Source organism: Nerophis lumbriciformis, linkage group LG17 (genome assembly GCF_033978685.3).
Source record: "Nerophis lumbriciformis linkage group LG17, RoL_Nlum_v2.1, whole genome shotgun sequence".
Classification (NCBI taxonomy): Eukaryota; Metazoa; Chordata; class Actinopteri; order Syngnathiformes; family Syngnathidae; genus Nerophis; species Nerophis lumbriciformis.
In genome coordinates this window covers 40323858-40347491 of record NC_084564.2, presented here as the reverse complement: position 1 = coordinate 40347491, position 23634 = coordinate 40323858, and the positions used below count along the sequence as shown (strand labels likewise).

General features: G+C 40.9%; 1 protein-coding gene across 1 annotated transcript in view; it reads left to right on the top strand.

Moving 5' to 3' along the window:
- Positions 1–12587: 12587 nt before the first annotated feature.
- Positions 12588–23634, top strand: part of esamb (endothelial cell adhesion molecule b) — a 302835-nt gene continuing 291788 nt past the window's right edge. Inside the window, exon 1 of the mRNA XM_072915025.1 lies at positions 12588–12906. Within this exon, the coding sequence (XP_072771126.1) occupies positions 12861–12906 (46 nt within the window). The 5' untranslated portion in view covers positions 12588–12860. The remainder of the gene's footprint in view (positions 12907–23634) is intronic.

Here is a 23634-nt window from a genome sequence, read left to right as displayed (position 1 = left end):
TTATACAGCATTATTCACATGTGAATAACATAAATGCAGTCTATTATACAGCATTATTCACATGTGAATAATATAAATACAGTCTATTATACAGCATTATTCACATGTGAATAATATAAATTATACAGCATTATTCACATGTGAATAATATAAATGCAGTCTATTATACAGCATTATTCACATGTGAAAAATATAAATACAGTCTTTTATACAACATTATTCACATGTGATTAATATAAATGCAGTCTATTATTCATTTAAGTACAGTCAAAAGGAACATACGCATTATACAGTCCGATGGCTGTCGGTACAAAGGACTTCCTGTGTCGTCCCGTGTTGCATTTTGGGAGTCTGAGCCTTCCACTGAACGTGCTCATTCTCCGGACCTTTAACTGTGCACGCACGACAACCATACGGTTGACGCACACCCACACAGACAATCTCAGCAAGGGATGCACATTTTAAAGAAGAGCGCATGCTTATTTGGGTGCGTTGTGATGCTGGTGCAGCGACACGAGACAGCACTTACACAATGTAACCTTAACACGGTGACAATAAGCGCGGGAGACAAGCGGACGGCAGATTCCACCGGAGGAGAACAATATGAATAAGTCATCGCAGACTCTGATAAAAACACACACACACACACACACACACACACACACACACAAAGACATCGCTGGTGTGTGTCGCTCAGGTGAGAAACACACACACGGCCTAATATCATGTGATGAATCCATTATGTAGCATTAAAAATGCAACAGCTGCATCAATATTGCACCTGACTGATTGAACTCAAAGGCTCACTCACTCCTGAGAGTAAAAGCCTGCAGTGTGGTCCTGCTAGTTCTTCCATGCCATGCAGTCTTGCTATTCATTATGTACACACTCCGACATAATGACATAGTGTGGCCCTCATGGCTTTTGCTGAAGCACATCCACTTTCCACACATATATCCTATTTAGAAATATCACCAGCTGCAGTATTGATACTAGGGTGATGAGGTTGATATTCTTATGTTGATATCGTTTCAACAATGTCGTCATGTACCAGGGGTCGGCAATTCAAAACGTTGAAAGAGCCATTTGGACCAAAAATACAAAAAAACCAATCTGTCTGGGACCGCAAAAAATGAAAAGCCACATAATAAGTGTTATAATGAAGGCAACACATGGTGTAAGTGTCTATATTAGCCTACTATCAAAATGACTTTAAAAGTCTTATATATGTGTTATAATGAAGGCAACACATGGTGTAAGTGTCTATATTAGCCTACTATCAAAATGACTTTAAAAGTGTTATATATGTGTTATAATGAAGGCAACACATGGTGTAAGTGTCTATATTAGCCTACTATCAAAATGACTTTAAAAGTCTTATATTGAAACGACGTGGTCGCATAGTAATGCGGGTGTGGTTCTCCCAAGGATGCAGACGGCTTCGGACACAGCTTGCAGGTAGGAAAATGATTTATTTAAAATATAAATCATTCGATGAACAAAAGACGTGCAAATAGCAAAAGGCAAAAAAAATAAAAGGACTAGCGTGGGAGCTAGCAGGCAAAATGGCATAGCGTGAAAAGCTAGCGGGAATCAAAGTTGTCGTCATCAGTTGTGTAAGAACAAACTAGGAAGCCAGACCGAGTGAGGCCAGAGCAAAGACTAAATAGCCCTCTGATTAGCGCCCGGGCAACAGGTGCGCGTCCCGAACACTAACCAGAGGCAGGTGAATGTAATCAGTTGACATGGCAACTGAACACAAACAAAATCAAGGTGCTGAAAACATGTGACTCAAACATAAACAAACTATGATCCGGGCAGCGGATCGTAACATATATAAGTGTTAGAATGAAGGAAACACATGACGTAAGTGTCTATATTAGCTATAATAGCCTACTATCAAAATGACTTTAAAAGTCTTAGATAAGTGTTATAATGAAGGCAACACATGGTGTAAGTGTCTATATTAGCCTACTATCAAAATGACTTTAAAAGTCTTGTATATGTGTTATAATGAAGGCAACACATGGTGTAAGTGTCTATATTAGCCTACTATCAAAATGACTTTAAAAGTCTTATATAAGTGTTAGAATGAAGGAAACACATGATGTAAGTGTCTATATTAGCCTACTATCAAAATGACTTTAAAAGTCTTATATAAGTGTTATAATGAAGGCAAAACATGATGTAAGTGTCTATATTAGCTATAATAGCCTACTATCAAAATGACTTTAAAAGTCTTGTATAAGGGTTATAATGAAGGCAACACATGATGTAAGTGTCTATATTAGCTATAATAGCCTACTATCAAAATGACTTTAAAAGTCTTAGATAAGTGTTATAATGAAGGCAACACATGGTGTAAGTGTCTGTATTAGCCTACTATCAAAATGACTTTAAAAGTCTTATATAAGTGTTATAATGAAGGCAACACATGATGTAAGTGTCTATATTAGCTATAATAGCCTACTATCAAAATGACTTTAAAAGTCGTATATAAGTGTTATAATGAAGGCAACACATGATGTAAGTGTCTATATTAGCTATAATAGCCTACTATCAAAATGACTTTAAAAGTCTTATATAAGTGTTATAATGAAGGCAACACATGATGTAAGTGTCTATATTAGCTATATTAGCCTACTATCAAAATGACTTTAAAAGTCTTATATAAGTGTTATAATGAAGGGAACACATGATGTAAGTGTCTATATTAGCTCTAATAGCCTACTATCAAAATGACTTTAAAAGTATTTTATAAGTGTTATAATGAAGGCAACACCTGACGTAAGTGTCTATATTAGCTATAATAGCCTACTATCAAACTGACTTTAAAAGTCTTATATAAGTGTTAAAATGAAGACAACACATGACGTAACTGTCTATATTAGCTATAATAGCCTACTATCAAAATGACTTTAAAAGTCTTATATAAGTGTTATAATGAAGGCAACACCTGACGTAAGTGTCTATATTAGCTATAATAGCCTACTATCAAAACGACTTTAAAAGTCTTATAAAAGTGTTATAATGAAGAGTTATTTGAGTTATTTTAACTCAACATTTTGGGCTAATTTTTTCAACCCAACTTTTGCGTTGAATTATTTAACCAAACCCCCGTTTCCATATGAGTTGGGAAATTGTGTTAGATGTAAATATAAACGGAATACAATGATTTGCAAATAATTTTCAACCCATATTCAGTTGAATATGCTACAAAGACAACATATTTGATGTTCAAACTCATAAACTTTTTTTTTTGCAAATAATCATTAACTTTAGAATTTGATGCCAGCAACACGTGACAAAGAAGTTGGGAAAGGTGGCAATAAATACTGATAAAGTTGAGGAATGCTCATCAAACACTTATTTGGAACATCCCACAGGTGTGCAGGCTAATTGGGAACAGGTGGGTGCCATGATTGGGTATAAAAGTAGATTCCATGAAATGCTCAGTCATTCACAAACAAGGATGGGGCGAGGGTCACCACTTTGTCAACAAATGCTTGAGCAAATTGTTGAACAGTTTAAGAAAAACCTTTCTCAAGCAGCTATTGCAAGGAATTTAGGGATTTCACCATCTACGCTCCGTAATATCATCAAAGGGTTTAGAGAATCTGGAGAAATCACTGCACGTAAGCAGCTAAGCCCGTGACCTTCGATCCCTCAGGCTGTACTGCATCAACAAGCGACATCAGTGTGTAAAGGATATCACCACATGGGCTCAGGAACACTTCAGAAACCCACTGTCAGTAACTACAGTTGGTCGCTACATCTGTAAGTGCAAGTTAAAACTCTCCTATGCAAGGCGAAAATCGTTTATCAACAACACCCAGAAACGCCGTCGGCTTCGCTGGGCCTGAACTCATCTAAGATGGACTGATACAAAGTGGAAAAGTGTTCTGTGGTCTGACGAGTCCACATTTCAAATTGTTTTTGGAAACTGTGGACGTCGTGTCCTCCGGACCAAAGAGGAAAAGAATCATCCGGATTGTTATAGGCGCAAAGTGTAAAAGCCAGCATCTGTGAAGGTATGGGGGTGTATTAGAGCCCAAGACATGGGTAACTTACACATCTGTGAAGGCACCATTAATGCTGAAAGGTACATACAGGTTTTGGAGCAACATATGTTGCCATCCAAGCAACGTTACCATGGACACCCCTGCTTATTTCAGCAAGACAATGCCAAGCCACGTGTTACATCAACGTGGCTTCATAGTAAAAGAGTGCGGGTACTAGACTGGCCCGCCTGCAGTCCAGACCTGTCTCCCATTGAAAATGTGTGGCACATTATGAAGCCTAAAATAGCACAACGGAGACCCCCGGACTGTTGAACAACTTAAGCTGTACATCAAGCAAGAATGGGAAAGAATTCCACCTGAGAAGCTTCAAAAATGTGTCTCCTCAGTTCCCAAATGTTTACTGAGTGTTGTTAAAAGAAAAGGCCATGTAACTACTTTGGCACGTGTTGCAGCCATGAAATTCTAAGTTAATTATTATTTGCAAAAAAAAGTTTGAACATCAAATATGTTGTCTTTGTAGCATATTCAACTGAATATGGGTTGAAAATTATTTGCAAATCATTGTATTCCGTTTATATTTACATCTAACACAATTTCCCAACTCATATGGAAACGGGGTTTGTACATAAGATGTGTGATTGTAAATAATGTTAATGAGATTAATAAAATTCTCTTCAAGAAAAAAGTACCTTTTTAATAATTAAAAAAAAGCCTTTTACCCCAAAATGCGTTACTCATTGAAAAACCACCCAAAAATGGTTCATAGGTTTGAAAACCTGGAAATTGAGTTAAAATAATACCCTCATAACCCAAAAAATGGATTGCTCTGCATAAAAAATAACTCCCAAAATTTAACCCAACACTCGCAACTCATAAATTGGGTTATCAAAATAACCCAGCATTTTTTTTAAGTGTTTATGCTTGTGCTGTTTAGGGAGGTTGGAACCGTTCAAAACGTGAAAAGGATCAAAGCTTCTTCAGAGTTGCTCGAGAGGTAATCAATAAAGGCGAAGTGCAGGATTTGATGAAAAACGACGAGAAAAAAATGGCACACACTCCAGTTCACGGGAGCAGATAAATCAAGAAATGCAACCTTACCCGAGCAAAAACGATGCATCATTTAACCAGGAGAGTCTTAATACCAGTTTCCTTGACCCAGCCACGCACTAAGATGTTGCAGACCTCCGTGCTTTTCCAAGTTTTCATCTGTTTTTGTTACGCCTTCGACGCATGGCTGCGACTGTCGTGTTCCTTCCAAGGCAGGAGACAAGCAGGAGGAGTGTGCAGGTAAGATTAAAGTATTTTTAATAAATAAAAGGCAGGACAAAAATACAAAACTGACGACACTAGCAAGCGTGGAGCTAAACAAAAACCAAAATGTCACCAAGGGTGAAAAACGGGGAATGCTGGAGGGCAGAATAATCTAAAGAGCGAGGAGAAAACCAGGGGAACGTAAATGTTGCCAATTGCAAACATTGACCCAGCAACTACTGCTGGGTGACAGGAAACTATAAAGGGGAGTGGTTAACCAAAACACCTGGTGGGAACACTAATTGCAAAACTAAGACATGTGAGGAGAATCAGTGCCCATGGAAACCAACAGTAAACAGGGAAAGAGGGTGCACTCAGGAAACAGACTAAAACAGAAACATTACCAACATAAATCATGTCATGATCCGGGTAACGGATCATGACATAACCCCCCCCTTAAGGGACGGATACCAGGCGTCCCAAACTAGAAACCCCTCCCCTACAAAAAAAAACCCCCAGAAAGTCAAAAGTCACGGGAGGGTGGAGGGAGGACTTGGCCATGTGTCCCCGAAGCCACCGGGTAGATTGTCACCGCAATCGTTGAGGCGGGCGACCTTGGAACGACCATGTCTGTGGCCGTTGAGGAGGCGGACGAGACTGGCGCCAGAACCTCAGCAGTCTTTGAGTCCTGTACCCAAGTCTGAGGCGTCGCTGCTGTTGGCGCCAATGGTGTCCATAAATAGTCCAGAAACGACGAGGTGGGCGGCGCCATGATGCGGCCCGCCGGACACGAGGAGGTGGGCGGCGCCGAGGTGCGGCCCGCCGGACACGAGGAGGTGGGCGGCGCCGTGGTGCGGCCCGCCGGACACGAGGAGGTGGGAACGTCGTAGGCGAGGCAGGCGTGGAAGCCGCGGGAGGCGTGGTAGGCGAGGCAGGCGTGGAAACAGGAAGCGTCGTCGCCGTGGAAACAGGAGGTGTCGTCGCCGTGGAAACAGGAGGCGGCGTCGCCGTGGAAGCAGGAGGCGGCATCGCCGTGGAAGCAGGAGACGCCGGCGTGGGCGGAGCCAGAGGCGAAGCAGGCGGCTCATCTGTCGGCGTGGGTGGAGCCAGTGGCGGAGCAGGCGGCTCGTCTGTCGGCGTGGGCGAAGCTAGAGGCGGAGCAGGCGGCTCGTCTGTCGGCGTGGGCGGAGCCAGAGACGGAGCAGGCAGCTCGTCTGTCGGCGTGGGCGGAGCCAGAGGCGGAGCAGGCGGCTCGTCTGTCGGCGTGGGCGAAGCCAGAGACGGAGCAGGCGGCTCGTCTGTCGGCGTGGGCGGAGCCAGAGGCGGAGCAGGCGGCTCGTCTGTCGGCGTGGGCGAAGCCAGAGACGGAGCAGGCGGCTCGTCTGTCAGCGTGGGCGGAGCAGGCGGCTCGTCTGTCGGCGTGGGCGGAGCCAGAGGGTGCACCCAGGAAACAGACTAAAACAGAAACATTACCAACATAAATCATGTCATGATCCGGGTAACGGATCATGACAGTTTTGTCGTGTTGAATGACGTGTGGAGCATCGGATAGTTCAGCATGTCTGACCAACAGATAACCCTTGGGATCACTTGACAAACGTTCCAGGATAGGTTCCATTTTTTAGTTGGATGTTTTGCTCGTATCTGTTACGGTTTGTGCAGGGGAAGAAGACGGCACAGACAGCAGGGACGTCGTTAAACTATTTTGTGGAGGGGGGCGTGGTCTGCGGGCCTGCCGTGGAGCGGGGTGTGTAAGGACCGTCCTCGAAGCCAGCGACAGGTGAGTAGATTGCCCAGCTGGGGCTGGTTATCTGATCACCTGTCGCCTTTATTAGCAGCAGCCGGGTCGAGACACGTTGTTGGAGTTGGAGTTGCAGACAGACACTACCCGTATGTGTCCGAGACCACGCCGCAAGAAAGAGAGCAGCAGAAGGACTGGAACGTTGCAAGAACAGTGTGCTGTGTTGGCGCGTGTGCGCACAAATAAAAGACATTGTTACACCACACTATCGGGCTCACGAGAAGATCTATTACGGTCAGGAGGACCCACAAGAGGGAAACTTCACATCTATATTTATTTATATAAAATAATATGAAGTGTGAACTAACCCAAATATGTGTATGGTGTGCGACTATGTGTGGGAATTAAATGTTGAGTGTTACCAGTAGTGTTGAGCGAGAGGCGGAGGTCCAAAGAGGGGCAAGGCTGGCTCGGAGGTCCGTGAGTAGGCAGGAAGTCGGGGGCAATAGAGAGGCATCAAAGTCTGTGTGCAGGCGGGAGGTGGAGATCCAAAAGGGGCAGCCAGAGAACCAGAGGGGAACACAGGGAGACGAGACACACAGCTGATAACTTGGGAACGGAGGTAGGCTACTGGAAGACGACAAGGGGGACACGAGACCAATCAACACGGAGTATGCATTTAGCTTGTAGAATTTCGGCTTACCGAACAGTAACAGGTAGCTACGTTCTGGCACAGGATAGCAGGTTGCTCTGGCTTAAGAAGGCAGGTCTTCTCACCAGCGACAGGTGCGTTGATTGCTGATGATCGAATGCAGCCGCTTGCTGCAGCCGGAGTGGCGCGCGTCTGGCGTGCTCTTGGAGGTGCGCCCAGCGACTGGCGGGTCGGTGCGGCGTCTTCAGTAATGCGGACGCTGTATCGATCCGTTGTGGTGAAGAAGGAGCTGAGCCGGAAGGCAAAGCTCTCATATTTACCGGTCGATCTACGTTCCCATCCTCACCTATGGTCATGAGCTTTGGGTTATGACCAAAAGGACAAGATCATGGTACAAGCGGCCGAAATGAGTTTCCTCCGCCGGGTGGCTTAGAGATAGGGTGAGAAGCTCTGCCATCCGGGAGGAGCTCAAAGTAAAGCCGCTGCTCCTCCACATGGAGAGGAGCCAGATGAGGTGGTTCGGGCATCTGGTCAGGATTCCACCCGAACGCCTCCCTAGGGAGGTGTTTAGGGCACGTCCGACCGGTAGGAGGCCACGGGGAAGACTCAGGACACGTTGGGAAGACTATGTCTCCCAGCTGGCCTGGGAACGCCTCGGGGTCCCCCGGGAGGAGCTGGACGAAGTGGCTGGGGAGAGGGAAGTCTGGGCTTTCCTGCTTAGGCTGCTGCCCCCGCGACCCGACCTCAGAGAAGCGGAAGAAGATGGATGGATGGATGGGTGGCACTGTTCTGTTACAAAAAGACTATGCATGTTCGAAATAAACTGAAACTGAACTGAACTGAAACCTAGGCTATGTTCCCAAAAAAAGTGTAGTTCCGCTTTAAAAGTAGATTAAAATCATCATAGGTCCCCTTTAAGGCATCATGTAAGGAGAACAAGAGGAAATGTACTAATAACGAATTAAAAACACAAAGATTTCTCTTTAAATTATATAGATAGCATTTATTTAGTCTTCCTTATCAGACTATTGGTTGCAAGAGAGTTATCAAAGGAATCAAAGACATGACCAACGATTCCACAGACAGCGCAGTTCCTTTTTAGGGTGATGCAATAAAGAAATGAAATACAGATCATGGGAGGCAGAAGAAAGCATCCTGCATGTGTATTTGTTATTTTATTGCGATTCTTCACTAATAGTGATCAATGTGTATATTATAAATACAGTCTATTATACAGCATTATTCACATGTGAATAATATAAATACAGTCTATTATACAGCATTATTCACATGTGAATAATATAACTACAGTCTATTATACAGCATTATTCACTTGTGAATAATATAACTACAGTCTATTATACAGCATTATTCACATGTGAATAGTATAACTACAGTCTATTATACAGCATTATTCACATGTGAATAATATAAATACAGTCTACTATACAGCATTATTCACATGTTGAATAATATAAATACAGTCTATTATACAGCATTATTCACATGTTGAATAATATAAATACAGTCTATTATACAGCATTATTCACATGTGAATAATATAAATACAGTCTATTATACAACATTATTCACATGTGAATAATATAAATACAGTATATTATAAAGCATTATTCACATGTGAATAATATAAATACAGTCTACTATACAGCATTATTCACATGTAGAATAATATAAATACAGTCTATTATACAGCATTATTCACATGTGAATAATATAAATACAGTCTCTTAAACAGCATTATTCACATGTGAATAATATAAATACAGTCTATTATACAGCATTATTCACATGTGAATAATATAAATACAGTCTATTATACAGCCTTATTCACATGTGAATAATATAAATACAGTCTATTATACAGCCTTATTCACATGTGAATAATATAAATACAGTCTATTATACAGCATTATTCACATGTGAATAATATAAATACAGTCTATTATACAGCATTATTCACATGTGAATAATGTAAATACAGTCTATTATACAGCATTATTCACATGTGAATATTATAAATGCAGTCTATTATACAGCATTATTCACATGTGAATAACATAAATACAGCCTATTATACAGCATTATTCACATGTGAATATTATAAATGCAGTCTATTATACATTCAAGTATCAAGGAACATATGCACAGTCTGATGGCTGTCGGTATGAAGGACTTCCTGTGTCGTTCCGTGTTGCATTTTGGATCAAGACCATGACCTTTACAAAGGTGAGTTTCATGCATTATCCTATAATGTTTTTTTGGCTTGGCAAATTCTTGTGCTGGTTGTGTGGCAGTTTATGGCACTATCTCATGTCTTTAGACTTTTTCCCATTTTTTCTGTTTAGTCACACTAATGTCCCAAGTCGGGCTAATTATTTAATTTTAAAGGTGGCAGTTTTACCTTCACCACTGCCAAAAAGGTTCATCTGTATACCCAAAAGGTAAAGATCTTCAGCAGTATTGCCAACAATAGCGATTTTACCTAAAGGTACTGTAAGTATTGTACAATTGTCTGTACTGTCTAGAGCTTGGCAGAGTAACCGTGTAATACTCTTCCATATCAGTAGGTGGCAGCCGGGAGCTAATTGCTTTGTCGTGATCACAATATGCGGGAGGTCAAAAGGTATCTAATGCCTTATATTAAACCCAAAAATAAACAAAAGGTGAGTGCCCCAAAGAAAAGGCATTGAAGATTAGGCAAGGCTATGCAGAACAAAACCAAAACTGAACTGGCTGCAAAGTAAACAAACAGAGAATGCTGGACGACAGCAAAGACTTACAGCGTGTGGAGCAGCAGACGGCGTCCACAAAGTACATCCGAACATGACACGACAATCAACAATGTCCACGCAAATAAAGATAGCGTCCGCACAACTGAAATAGCTTTGATTGCGTAAACAAAGCAGGTGCGGGGAATAGCGCTCAGGGAAGACATGAAACTGCTACAGGAAAACACCAAAAAAACGGGAAAAGCCACCAAAAGACAAGAACTAAAACACTACACACAGAAAAGAAAAAAAAACTCTAAATGTGACAGGTGGTGACAGTACACCTACTTTGAGACAAGAGCTATAGTGATGCATGCTTGGTTATGGTTTAAAGTCATATCCAACAATTGCGAGAACAACTTTTTATTGTCAATATCGGCTGCTGAGTTTCATTTTTTAATGTTTTCTACTGCCTCGGGATTTTTTCACTTAAAAACATGTGCCTTGGCTGAGAAAAGGTTGAAAAACACTGCAGTAATGTTGCAAGTATTAGGACTTCTTTAATGGCACACTTGATGCACTACTACAGCGTTAGTTTGCCACGTGATCTTGGCTTTAGGAATAGTTCCCATAAAATAAAATAAAATAAAAAAAGAAAAGAGGTTTTTAAGATCTTACCTTGAACAATCCACAGGAAGACCAGCAAGGCTGTCAGTCTGTCCATAGTTCCACATCCACGCCGGCGGGAGCCTCTTCAAAGTTGCCGGGAACAGATTCACACACCTGCGGCTTGATTGTGCAGGTAAGGTCCTCTCCCGGAGCCAGAAAGGCTATATATATATATATATATATATATATATATATATATATATATATATATATATATATGGATGTACTTTGTGGACGCCGTCTGCTGCTCCACACGCTGTAAGTCTTTGCTGTCGTCCAGCATTTTGTTTTTGTTTACTTTGCAGTCAGTTCAGTTTTAGCAGCTTTAGCAGTTTCTTAGCAGCATATATATATATATAAATATAAATATATATATATATATATATATATATATATATATATACATATATATATATATATATATATATATATATATATAAATATAGCACATATATATATATATATATATATATATATAAATAAATAAATATAGCACATATATATATAAATATATATATATATACATATATATATATATATATATATATATATATATATATATATATATATATATATATATATATATATATATATATATAGCACATATATATATATATATGTATACATATATATATATATATATATATATATATAAATATATAAATATAGCACATATATATAAATATATATATATATATATATATATATATATATATATATATATATATATATATATATATATATATATATACATATATATATATATATATATATACATATATATATATATATACATATATATATATATATATATATATACATATATATATATATATATATATATATATATATATATATATATATATATATATATATATATATATATATATATATATAGTCAGTTCAGTTTTAGCAGCTTTAGCAGTTTCTTAGCAGCACATATATATATATATATATATATATGTGCTGCTAGTTATATATATATATATATATATATATATGTGCTGCTAAGAAACTGCTAAAGCTGCTAAAACTGAACTGACTGCAAAGTAAACAAAAACAAAATGCTGGACGACAGCAAAGACTTACAGTGTGTGGAGCAGCAGACGGCGTCCGCAAAGTACATCCGTACATAGCATGACAATCAACAACAAAATAGGAGCGCAAGACAAGAACTAAAACACTACACACAGGAAAACAGCAAATAACTCAAAATAAGTCAGGGTGTGATGTGACAGGTGGTGACAGTACACCTACTTTGAGACAAGAGCTATAGTGATGTGTTTGGTTATGGTTTGAATTCATCGACTGTTGAGTTTCATTATGTTTTCTACTGGTGGTGTGCCTCGGGATTTTTTCAATGAAAAATAAAAGTGCCTTGGCTCAAAAAAGGTTGAAAAACACTGATATATTCAGCACTGGTAATTGCATACCCGGCCTCGCCGCCAGAGGGCACCAGGGAGCCAGGCCGTGCCAGGCGGCAAAGAAGAAGCGTCCACGCACACTCCACTCGACAGAGCGAGGGAAGGAGGCTGAGTCGGAGGTGGGAGCGGGCAGGCAGGCAGGGAACACTCAACACGGGCTGTGGAGCTTCTTGTCGCCGGCACAAAAAAAGTGACGAGAGGCGGGCGGGGAAAGTGTCACGTCGGCCGCCGTGTGGAGGTTTGGACGCCAACATGAGCGAACGCTTCCTTTCTGGCTCCGGGAGAGGACCTTACCTGCACAATCAAGCCGCAGGTGTGTGAGTCTGTGCCCGGCAACTTTGAAGAGGCTCCCGCCGGCGTGGATGTGGAACTATGGACAGACTGACAGCCTTGCTGGTCTTCCTGTGGATTGTTCAAGGTAAGATCTCAAAACCTCTTTTTTTTTATTTTTTATTTTATGGGAACTATTCCTAAAGTCAAGATCACGTGACCAGGGGCGTCACTAGCTTTTAAGGACAGGGGGGGGGGGGGCTTTGCCCCCAGGAGATGCACAGGATGTGAGCGAATGTTACGCACGAGCACACAACTTCACAAACGGCTAACAAAGACTTAGAAATTATTCATTATTAGGGCCCGCATGGCCCATTGCATAAGGACTCCCTTTGCAATGGGACATAAGGACCTATTGAATTTGTAAAGTTTTATTCTTTATTCTTCCGCCGTCACATTAAACTGTAATTTGACCCACTTAACATGCTTCAAAACTCACCATATTTGACCCACACATCAGGACCTGCGAAAATCACCTTTTTAAAAAAGAAACCGAACCACAAAACTCAAAATTGCGCTCTAGCGCCCCCTAGGGAAAAAAAACCTATACTGCCTGTAACTCCCACTAGGAAGGTCGGAGAGACATGAAACAAAAACCTCTATGTAGGTCTGACTTAGACCTACATTTCATAATGGTACATTGTCGGGCTAAAATCAACAGGAAGTTGGCAATTCCCCCTTCAAGACAAAAAAGTACTAAAAACAGTAACTTTTGCCTCTTTAAGCTGTAATTTGACCCCCTTAACACGCTTCAAAACTCACCAAACTGAACGCACACATCAGGTCTGGCAAAAATTGCGATCTAATAAAAAAACCTAACCCCAAATTTAAAAATTGCGCTCTAGAGCAATTTTTGAATAAAACGGAGAAAAAACTGCTCCTCGGAAGAAAGAAATGACAAAACTGCCTGTAACTCCCACTGGAAAGGTCGGAGAGACATAAAACAAAAACCTCTTCGTAGGTCTCACTTAGACCTACATTTCATAAATTGACACCCCCCAGCAAAAATCAACAGGAAGTTTGCTATTCCCCCTTCAAAACAAATTTTTTGTAAAAACCGGTCACCTTCCTTCAAAAACTATCTCCTCTGAGCGCGTTTGTCGTTTCGGCTTCAAACTAACACAGGAGAGAGATTAAACCCTTGTGTATAAAATAACAGAACAGCGTTTTAATACCTGCTCCGGTTTTGATTTTATGACCCTTCAAAAACCCGCTGCGCTGCTGTTTTTTTAAGATGGCTGCTTAAAAGCAGGAAGCACCAGCGTGCCTACACAATGCAGACAAGGTAGGTACACTAGACAAAAGTATTGGGACACTTATGACTACCACCGGACAAAAGTATTGGGACACTTAGGCCGAAAACTGGACAAAAGTATTGGGACACTTAGGCTGAAAACTTGCCAAAAGTATTGGGACACTTGGGACTAAAACTGGACAAAAGTATTGGGACACTTAGGACTAGCACCTGCCAAATACGCGGGCCCGACCAACGCTGCTTGCAGCTTTAATTATTATAATTTTTTTTTAAATGCACGGGACGAAATGAAATGCTCCCCGGGACGATGGCTTTTAACCATATATTTTCTTTTTTCTTTTTATGTATTTATTCGTTTTACATTTTATATTAAATGTCTTGGTTTTTCCTCCCTCTGAAAATCCTATTAAATGTTTAACAAGCCATCCTATAATAATAAAACAGCTATTAATGTAACAATACAATAAAACAAATATATTTTAATGATGTTTTTTTCATTATTTTAACAATAGGCTTATGTATATTACTTTATATAGATTCTACAAGAAACACAAAACTTAAAAAATAAATGATTTACAATTGCACACACAAGGTTTTATGCAGCTTCACTCATTGTAAAGGAAGATAATGGGCTTCATACACCCGCAGGACCGCAAGCAAGGTCGCAGAGAAAATGCGGGCTGGAATTTGAGTGATGTGGGCATTTTCTATATGAACAAGTGGAATGGATTGGATACCGACGCACTAAAGGGGCTCTCTACCTTACGCTACGAAGTGAGGGGAAACTGAGTGAATAATAACAGGTTATATGATTATTTATTTAAACTCATATTTGGGCCACTTTATAATGAATATGTCGGCATTTATTTGTAAAAAACCCCCCAAAAAAACACCAAATTATTTAGGGGGGCTTAAGAATATTTTAGCCCCCCTAAAATAGGCCTAACAACGCCAATGCACGTGACAAACTAATGCTGTAGTAGTGCATCAAATGTGCCATTAAAGAAGTCCTAATACTTGCAACATTACTGCAGTGTTTTTCAACCTTTTCTCAACCAAGGCAGTAGAAAACATTAAAAAATGAAACTCAGCAGCCGATATTGACAATTAAAAAGTTGTTCTCGCAATTGTTGGATATGACTTTAAACCAGGGGTGTCAAACTCAAATACAGAGTGGGCCAAAATTTAAAAGTGAACAAAGCCGCGGGCCAAGGTTGAACAAATTAACCTTTTTGATAGGGACCCAAACAAGTTTTGCATTAAATATTGAACAAGCAAGGCTTATATAACTTTATAGTGACATGCAAAATCGAGTTTCAAATAATAATAATTAAAAAATATCAATGGCATATCAAATACAATTTAAATAAAAATTGAATGCCTCTTTTCTATTTGCAGCCTTCTGAGGTAAATATCCACATTAACTTTTTCCACAGGCTAATAAATGTATCCCTAACCCAACACACTGATCTAATCTGATGTGCCCAAGCCAGATTCCTGCCATCTTTTCTTGGATGCTAGTTCATTAATGTCGGGGCTCAGGCTTTGAGCTGAGGCAACCCTCATTATCGAACGAAGGTGTTCATCAGTCATTATACCTCGTATTCCACAGTCTTGGGGGCGTGCCTTACAGGCACTGCTTTTAACGTCCTCTACGAGCTGACGTCACGTCCGCTATTCATGTTTTCTACCAACGTGCCCGCCCAGTCACAAGATATGAGCGGCTCCTGTATACACACACGTAAATGCAACAGCGATACAGTTTACACTGAGTGGCCGTATAAGCAACTTTAACATTGTTAGAAATATACACCACACTGTGAATCCACACCAAAGAAGAATGACAAACACATTTCGGGAGAACATCCGCACAGTAACACAACATAAACACAACAGAACAAATACCCAGAATCCCATGGAGCACTAGCTCTTCCGGGATGCTACAATATACACCCACGCTACGAGCTGACGTCACGTCCGCTATTCATGTTTTCCACCAACGTGCTGGCACAGTCACAAGATATGAGTGGCTCCTGTATACACACACGTAAATGCAAAGCATACTTCATCAACAGCGATACAGTTTACACTGAGAGTGGCCGTATAAGCAACTTTAACATTGTTAGAAATATACACCACACTGTGAATCCACACCAAAGAAGAATGACAAACACATTTCGGGAGAACATCCGCACAGTAACACAACATAAACACAACAGAACAAATACCCAGAATCCCATGCAGCACTAACTCTTCCGGGACGCTACAATATACACCCACGCTACGAGCTGACGTCACGTCCGCTATTCATGTTTTCTACCAACGTGCCCGCCCAGTCACAAGATATGAGCGGCTCCTGTATACACGCACGTAAATGCAAAGCATACTTCATCAACAGCGATACAGTTTACGCTGAGAGTGGCCGTATAAGCAACTTTAACATTGTTAGAAATATACACCACACTGTGAATCCACACCAAAGAAGAATGACAAACACATTTCGGGAGAACATCCGCACAGTAACACAACATAAACACAACAGAACAAATACCCAGAATCCCATGCAGCACTAACTCTTCCGGGACGCTACAATATACACCCACGCTACGAGCTGACGTCACGTCCGCTATTCATGTTTTCTACCAACGTGCCCGCCCAGTCACAAGATATGAGCGGCTCCTGTATACACGCGCGTAAATGCAAAGCATACTTCATCAACAGCGATACAGTTTACACTGAGAGTGGCCGTATAAGCAACTTTAACATTGTTAGAAATATACACCACACTGTGAATCCACACCAAAGAAGAATGACAAACACATTTCGGGAGAACATCCGCACAGTAACACAACATAAACACAACAGAACAAATACCCAGAATCCCATGCAGCACTAACTCTTCCGGGACGCTACGAGCTGACGTCACGTCCGCTATTCATGTTTTCTACCAACGTGCCCGCCCAGTCACAAGATATGAGCGGCTCCTGTATACACGCACGTAAATGCAAAGCATACTTCATCAACAGCGATACAGTTTACACTGAGAGTGGCCGTATAAGCAACTTTAACATTGTTAGAAATATACACCACACTGTGAATCCACACCAAAGAAGAATGACAAACACATTTCGGGAGAACATACGCACAGTAACACAACATAAACACAACAGAACAAATACCCAGAATCCCATGCAGCACTAACTCTTCCGGGACGCTACAATATACACCCACGCTACGAGCTGACGTCACGTCCGCTATTCATGTTTTCTACCAACGTGCCCGCCCAGTCACTTGATATGAGCGGCTCCTGTATACACGCACGTAAATGCAAAGCATACTTCATCAACAGCGATACAGTTTACACTGAGCGTGGCCGTATAAGCAACTTTAACATTGTTAGAAACATACACCACACTGTGAATCCACACCAAACAAGAATGACAAACACATTTTGGGAGAACATCCGCACAGTAACACAACATAAACACAACAGAACAAATACCCAGAATCCCATGCAGCACTAGCACCCCCGCTACCTCCAAACGCTGAAGATCAAGTATGCGTTGCATTCACTTCTGTGTGCGTGCCAAAGCCGCACATATTATGTAACTGGGCCAGCACTCGTTGGGCTGGACGAAAAGAGGACGTTAAAATTCTCGGGAGGGGCACTGAAATTTGGGAGTCTCCCGGGAGGTTCAGCAAGTATGAGAATTAGCGGTGTACCGCGGCACCGCTGCTGTATATAATCGGCGGGCCAGCTCTAGTGTTAATTTGATATCACCTCACGGGCCAAGTGAAATGACACGGCGGGCCAAATTTGGCCCACGGGCCAGAGTTTGACACCCATGCTTTAAAGCACAACCAAGCATGCATCACCATAGCTCTTGTCTCAAAGTAGGTGTACTGTCACCACCTGTCACATTTAGAGTTTTTTGGTGTTTTTCTGTGTTTTAGTTCTTGTCTTTTTGTGGCTTTTCCCGTTTTGTTGGTGTTTTCCTGGAGCAGTTTCATGTCTTCCCTGAGCGCTATTCCCCGCACCTGCTTTGTTTTCGCAATCAAGTCTATTTCAGTTGTGCGGATGCTATCGTTCTTTGCGGGGACATTGTTGATTGTCGTGTCATGTTCGGATGTACATTGTGGACGCCGTCTTTGCTCCACAGTAAGTCTTTGCTGTCGTCCAGCATTCTGTTTTTCTTTACTTTGTAGCCAGTTCAGTTGTAGTTTTGTTCTGCATAGCCTTCCCTAACTTTCAATGCCTTTTCTTAGGGGCATTCGCCTTCTGTTTATTTTTGGGTTTAATATAAGGCATTAGATACCTTTTGACCTCCCGCATATTGTGATCACGACAAAGCAATGCCACCTACTGATATGGAAGCGTATTACACGGTTACTCTGCCGAGCTCTAGACAGTACAGACACTCAATAAAAACACGTTATTTGCGGACTATAATTACTAGTTTGCAAAAAATATTTTTAACCCAATTACCGTATTTTTCGGACTATAAGTCGCAGTTTTTTTCATAGTTTGGGGGTGCGACTTATACTCAGGAGCGACTTATGTGTGAAATTATTAACACATTACCGTAAAATATCAAACAATATTATTTAGCTCAGTGTTTTTCAACCTTTTTTGAGCCAAGGCACATTTTTTGCCTTGTAAAAATGCCGAGGCACACCACCAACAGAAAGCATTAAAAAACTAAACTCTGTTGACAGTAAAAAGTCGTTTGTTGGATATGACTTTAAAGCATAACCAAGCATGCATCACTATAGCTCTTGTCTCAAAGTAGGTGTACTGTCACGACCTGTCACATCACACCCTGACTTATTTGGACTTTTTTGCTGTGTGTAGTGTTTTAGTTCTTGTCTTGTGCTCCTATTTTGCTGGCTTTTTCTCTTTTTTTGGTATTTTCCTGTAGCAGTTTCATGTCTTCCTTTGAGCGATATTTCCCACATTTACTTTGTTTTAGCAATCAAGAATATTTCAGTTGTTTTTATCCTTCTTTGTGGGGACATTGTCGATTGTCATGTCATGTTCGGATGTACATTGTGGACGCCGTCTTTGCTCCACAGTAAGTCTTTGCTGTCGTCCAGCATTCTGTTTTTCTTTACTTTGTAGCCAGTTCAGTTTTAGTTTTGTTCTGCATAGCCTTCCCTAACTTGCAATGCCTTTTCTTAGGGGCACTCACCTTTTGTTTATTTTTGGTTTAAGCATTAGACACTTTTTTTTACCTGCACTCTACCTCCCGCTGTTTCCGACATCTACAAAGCGAATTAGCTACCGGCTGCCACCTTCTGATATGGAAGAGTATTACACGGTTACTCTGCCGAGCTCTAGACAGCACCGACACTCAACAACAACACATCATTTGCCGACTATAATTACTGGTTAGCAAAAAATATTTTTAACCCAAATAGGTGAAATTAGATCATCTCCCACGGCACACCGGACTGTATCTCACGGCACACTAGTGTGCCGCGGCACAGTGGTTGAAAAACACTGATTTATCTCATTCACGTAAGAGACTAGACCGGGGGTCAGCAACCCGCGGCTCTAGAGCCACATGCGGCTCTTGAGCGGCGACCTGGTGGCTCCATGGAGCTTTTTCAAAAATGTATGGAAATGGAAGAAAAAAAAATGGGGTGAAAAATATATTTTGTGTTGTAATATGGTTTCCGTAGGAGGACAAACACGACACAAAACTTCCTAATTGTTGGAAAGCCCACTATTTAATATGTTTGTGTTTATGCTTCACTGATGAGAGTATTAGGCGAGCACCGCTTTGTCCTACTAATTTCAGCGGCCCTTGAACTCACCGTTGTGTGGACTGTGATACAACAGTTTGTTTTACATCTACAACTTTCTCCGACGCTGCCACAGAAAGACGTGTTTTATGCCACTCCTTTGTCTCATTTTGTCCACCAAACGTCTTATACTGTGCGTGAATGCACAAAGGTGAGCTTTGTTGATGTTATTGACTTGTTATGGAGTGCTAATCAGGCATATTTACATCATGTGTTGCCATCATTATAACGCTTATCTAAGTCTTTTCATTTTTTGCGGCTCTAGACAGATTTTTTTTTTTGTATTTTTGGTCCAATATGGCTCTTTCAACATTTTGGGTTGCCGACCCCTGGACTAGACGTATAAGATTTCATGGGATTTAGCGATTAGGAGTGACAGATTGTTTGGTAAACGTATAGCATGTTCTATATGTTATAGTTATTTGAATGACTCTTACCATAATATGTTACGTTAACATACCAGTTGGTTATTTATGCCTCATATAACGTACACTTATTCAGCCTGTTGTTCACTATTCTTTATTTATTTTAAATTGCCTTTCAAATGTCTATTCTTTATCAAATACATTTCCCCAAAAAATGCGACTTATACTCCAGTGCGACTTATATGTTTTTTTCCTTCTTTATTATGCATTTTCGGCCGGTGTGACTTACAGGTAAAAGCCAGTAAATTAGAATATTTTGAAAAACTTGATTTATTTCAGTAATTGCATTCAAAAGGTGTAACTAAACTAAAACTTGCTGGTAGACTGCTGCGTTGACCCTGGATCTCAGGAAACAGAGTGGACCGACACCAGCAGATGACATGGCACCCCAAACCATCACTGATGGTGGAAACTTTACACTAGACTTCAGGCAACGTGGATCCTGTGCCTCTCCTGTCTTCCTCCAGACTCTGGGACCTCGATTTCCAAAGGAAATGCAAAATTTGCATGGTTGGGTGATGGTTTGGGGTGCCATGTCATCTGCTGGTGTCGGTCCACTCTGTTTCCTGAGATCCAGGGTCAACGCAGCCGTCTACCAGCAAGTTTTAGAGCACTTCATGCTTCCTGCTGCTGACCTGCTCTATGGAGATGGAGATTTCAAGTTCCAACAGGACTTGGCGCCTGCACACAGCGCAAAATCTACCCGTGCCTGGTTTACGGACCATGGTATTTCTGTTCTAAATTGGCCCGCCAACTCCCCTGACCTTAGCCCCATAGAAAATCTGTGGGGTATTGTGAAAAGGAAGATGCAGAATGCCAGACCCAAAAACGCAGAAGAGTTGAAGGCCACTATCAGAGCAACCTGGGCTCTCATAACACCTGAGCAGTGCCAGAAACTCATCGACTCCATGCCACGCCGCATTAACGCAGTAATTGAGGCAAAAGGAGCTCCAACCAAGTATTGAGTATTGTACATGCTCATCTTTTTCATTTTCATACTTTTCAGTTGGCCAACATTTCTAAAAATCCCTTTTTTGTATTAGCCTTAAGTAATATTCTAATTTTGTGACACACGGAATTTTGGATTTTCATTTGTTGCCACTTCAAATCATCAAAATTAAATGAAATAAACATTTGAATGCGTCAGTCTGTGTGCAATGAATAAATATAATGTACAAGTTACACCTTTTGAATGCAATTACTGAAATAAATCTAGTTTTTCAAAATATTCTAATTTACTGGCTTTTACCTGTATGTCGAGTGTGCAATACAACGGTGCTGCTTTTGTTTTGAAAAGTGTTATTTATGGGCGTATGTCCGTGTGTAACCTGTGAGTGAAGGTGCACAGCGACAAGTTTACACCCGAGACGCAAAAAAGAGAAAAGTTGATGAGGAATGGCGTGTTTTCAACAAGACATGGACTGCCAAGCAACGTTCCCTCTAAGGTGCGCGCCTGCACAATTGCACACTGCTCAAGCGTCCTCTGCGCACAGCAAATATATGCACCAAATCAAATCCCATCTGAATTCCAAACAAAATAAACACATTTATTCTGTTCAACAAGCGGCCCTAACGGTGTTCGTCAACACCGTTCAATTATTGTAACGTCTATCGAGATGCTTCGAGGACAGGAATTATATCGATCACTTTATTGAGCAAAACTGTTTATATTCGGCCACAACCACACCAAAAACATGAGTAAAACACTTCTATCTCGAACAACTAGTCATTTCCTGCCGTACAAACTAGGCCAAAAGCAACTTGTCATCTGTCACCAACACGCATAGCACTAAGCCACTGGTGCGTTTATGGCCACACAAAAAGTCTGACAACTCAAACACCACACAAAGTTACACTATGACTCCTCAGTCATACGTGTGCTTATTCTACTGTCATGTATTATTAATGTTAATTTATTGATATTAATCATGGAATGCTGTTACTAGAGAAAGTTACAGGAATGCACACTTCATACATTTACATTTCATTGTGCAACATGAGGATGTTTAAGGGGAACTAAATGTGAGCTCTGAAAGGGGTACAAATGATTTCCAAAGCAGTGCTTTTGGTATAAAGTTAAGTTAGGTTAAATGAAAGTATTATTATTAAAATTTAATTGAAATATTGTCAATGTGGCCCTCCAGCAGTGCTCGGGTTGCTCATGCGGCCCCTGGTAAAAATTAATTGCCCACCCCTGCTCTGAGGGCATGTGTAGACCGCCTGCCCAAGGACACAAAGGCAGTGACCAGGACGGTGCAAGCTGGATTTGTACTAGAAACCCTAAGGCTTCTGGGCGACCTCTCTGCCATTTTAGCCACTCCACCCCAATATTAGTTTTATTAGTACAGTACCAGCATTTTCACTTTTTCCACTTTTTTCTTGTTACTGTTCTTTCCGGATTATAAGGCGCACTGCCGATGAATGGTCTATTTTTGATCTTTTTTCGTATATAAGGCGCACCGGATTATAAGGCGCATTAAAGGAGTCATATTATTATTATTTATTTTCTAAATGTAAAAGACTTCCTTGTGGTCTACATAACATGTGATGGTGGTTCTTTGGTCAAAATGTTGCATAGATGATGTTTTACACATCATCTTCAAGTCACTTTCTGACAGTCTCTTCAGGATGAGCCGTTTTGTGGGCGGGTCTTATTTACGTGGCTCACCTTCGACAGCGTCTTCTCCCCGCCATCTTTGTTGTAGTGGTGTAGCGTGCAAGGACGGGAGTGGAAGAGGTGTCAAAAGATGGCGCTAACTGTTTTAATGACATTCAGACTTTACTTCAATCAACAACGGAGCAGCATCTCCTCATCCGTGGCTCACTAGTGCAACAACAACGCCCGAAATGTGTCCCGTGAAAAACCGTCCGACCGGAACTCTCTAATAAGTAAAGTTCCTTTGGTGAATAATGTAAACTCACTACACCGGTATGTTTTAGTGCTTTCATGGCGAGTTTACTGACAGATATAAGTAAGAACTTTACACTACTTTATATTAAAAAATGGCAACAGTGTAGGATGAATGTCACATAACAAGAAGATAGAGAAAAACAAGAAGCTTATCGACTACAAAGGCGGACTTGCGCAATTTTTCAGGATTTATGCAGATCCCAAATACAGATCAGCAGGTACCAGAAGGTAAGAAAAGTTGCTTTTGCATAATATCGCGAAACAAAACGCCAGATAATATGTCTTACCTTATACACACACCATAATAATACTCCTATGTTGAAGCACAGTACAATCCATCAAGCGGTGTGGCTTCATAGCTTACCAAAGTCCTACTAAAACATTTTGATAGATTTTTGAGAGCCGTGTATAATGTTCTAT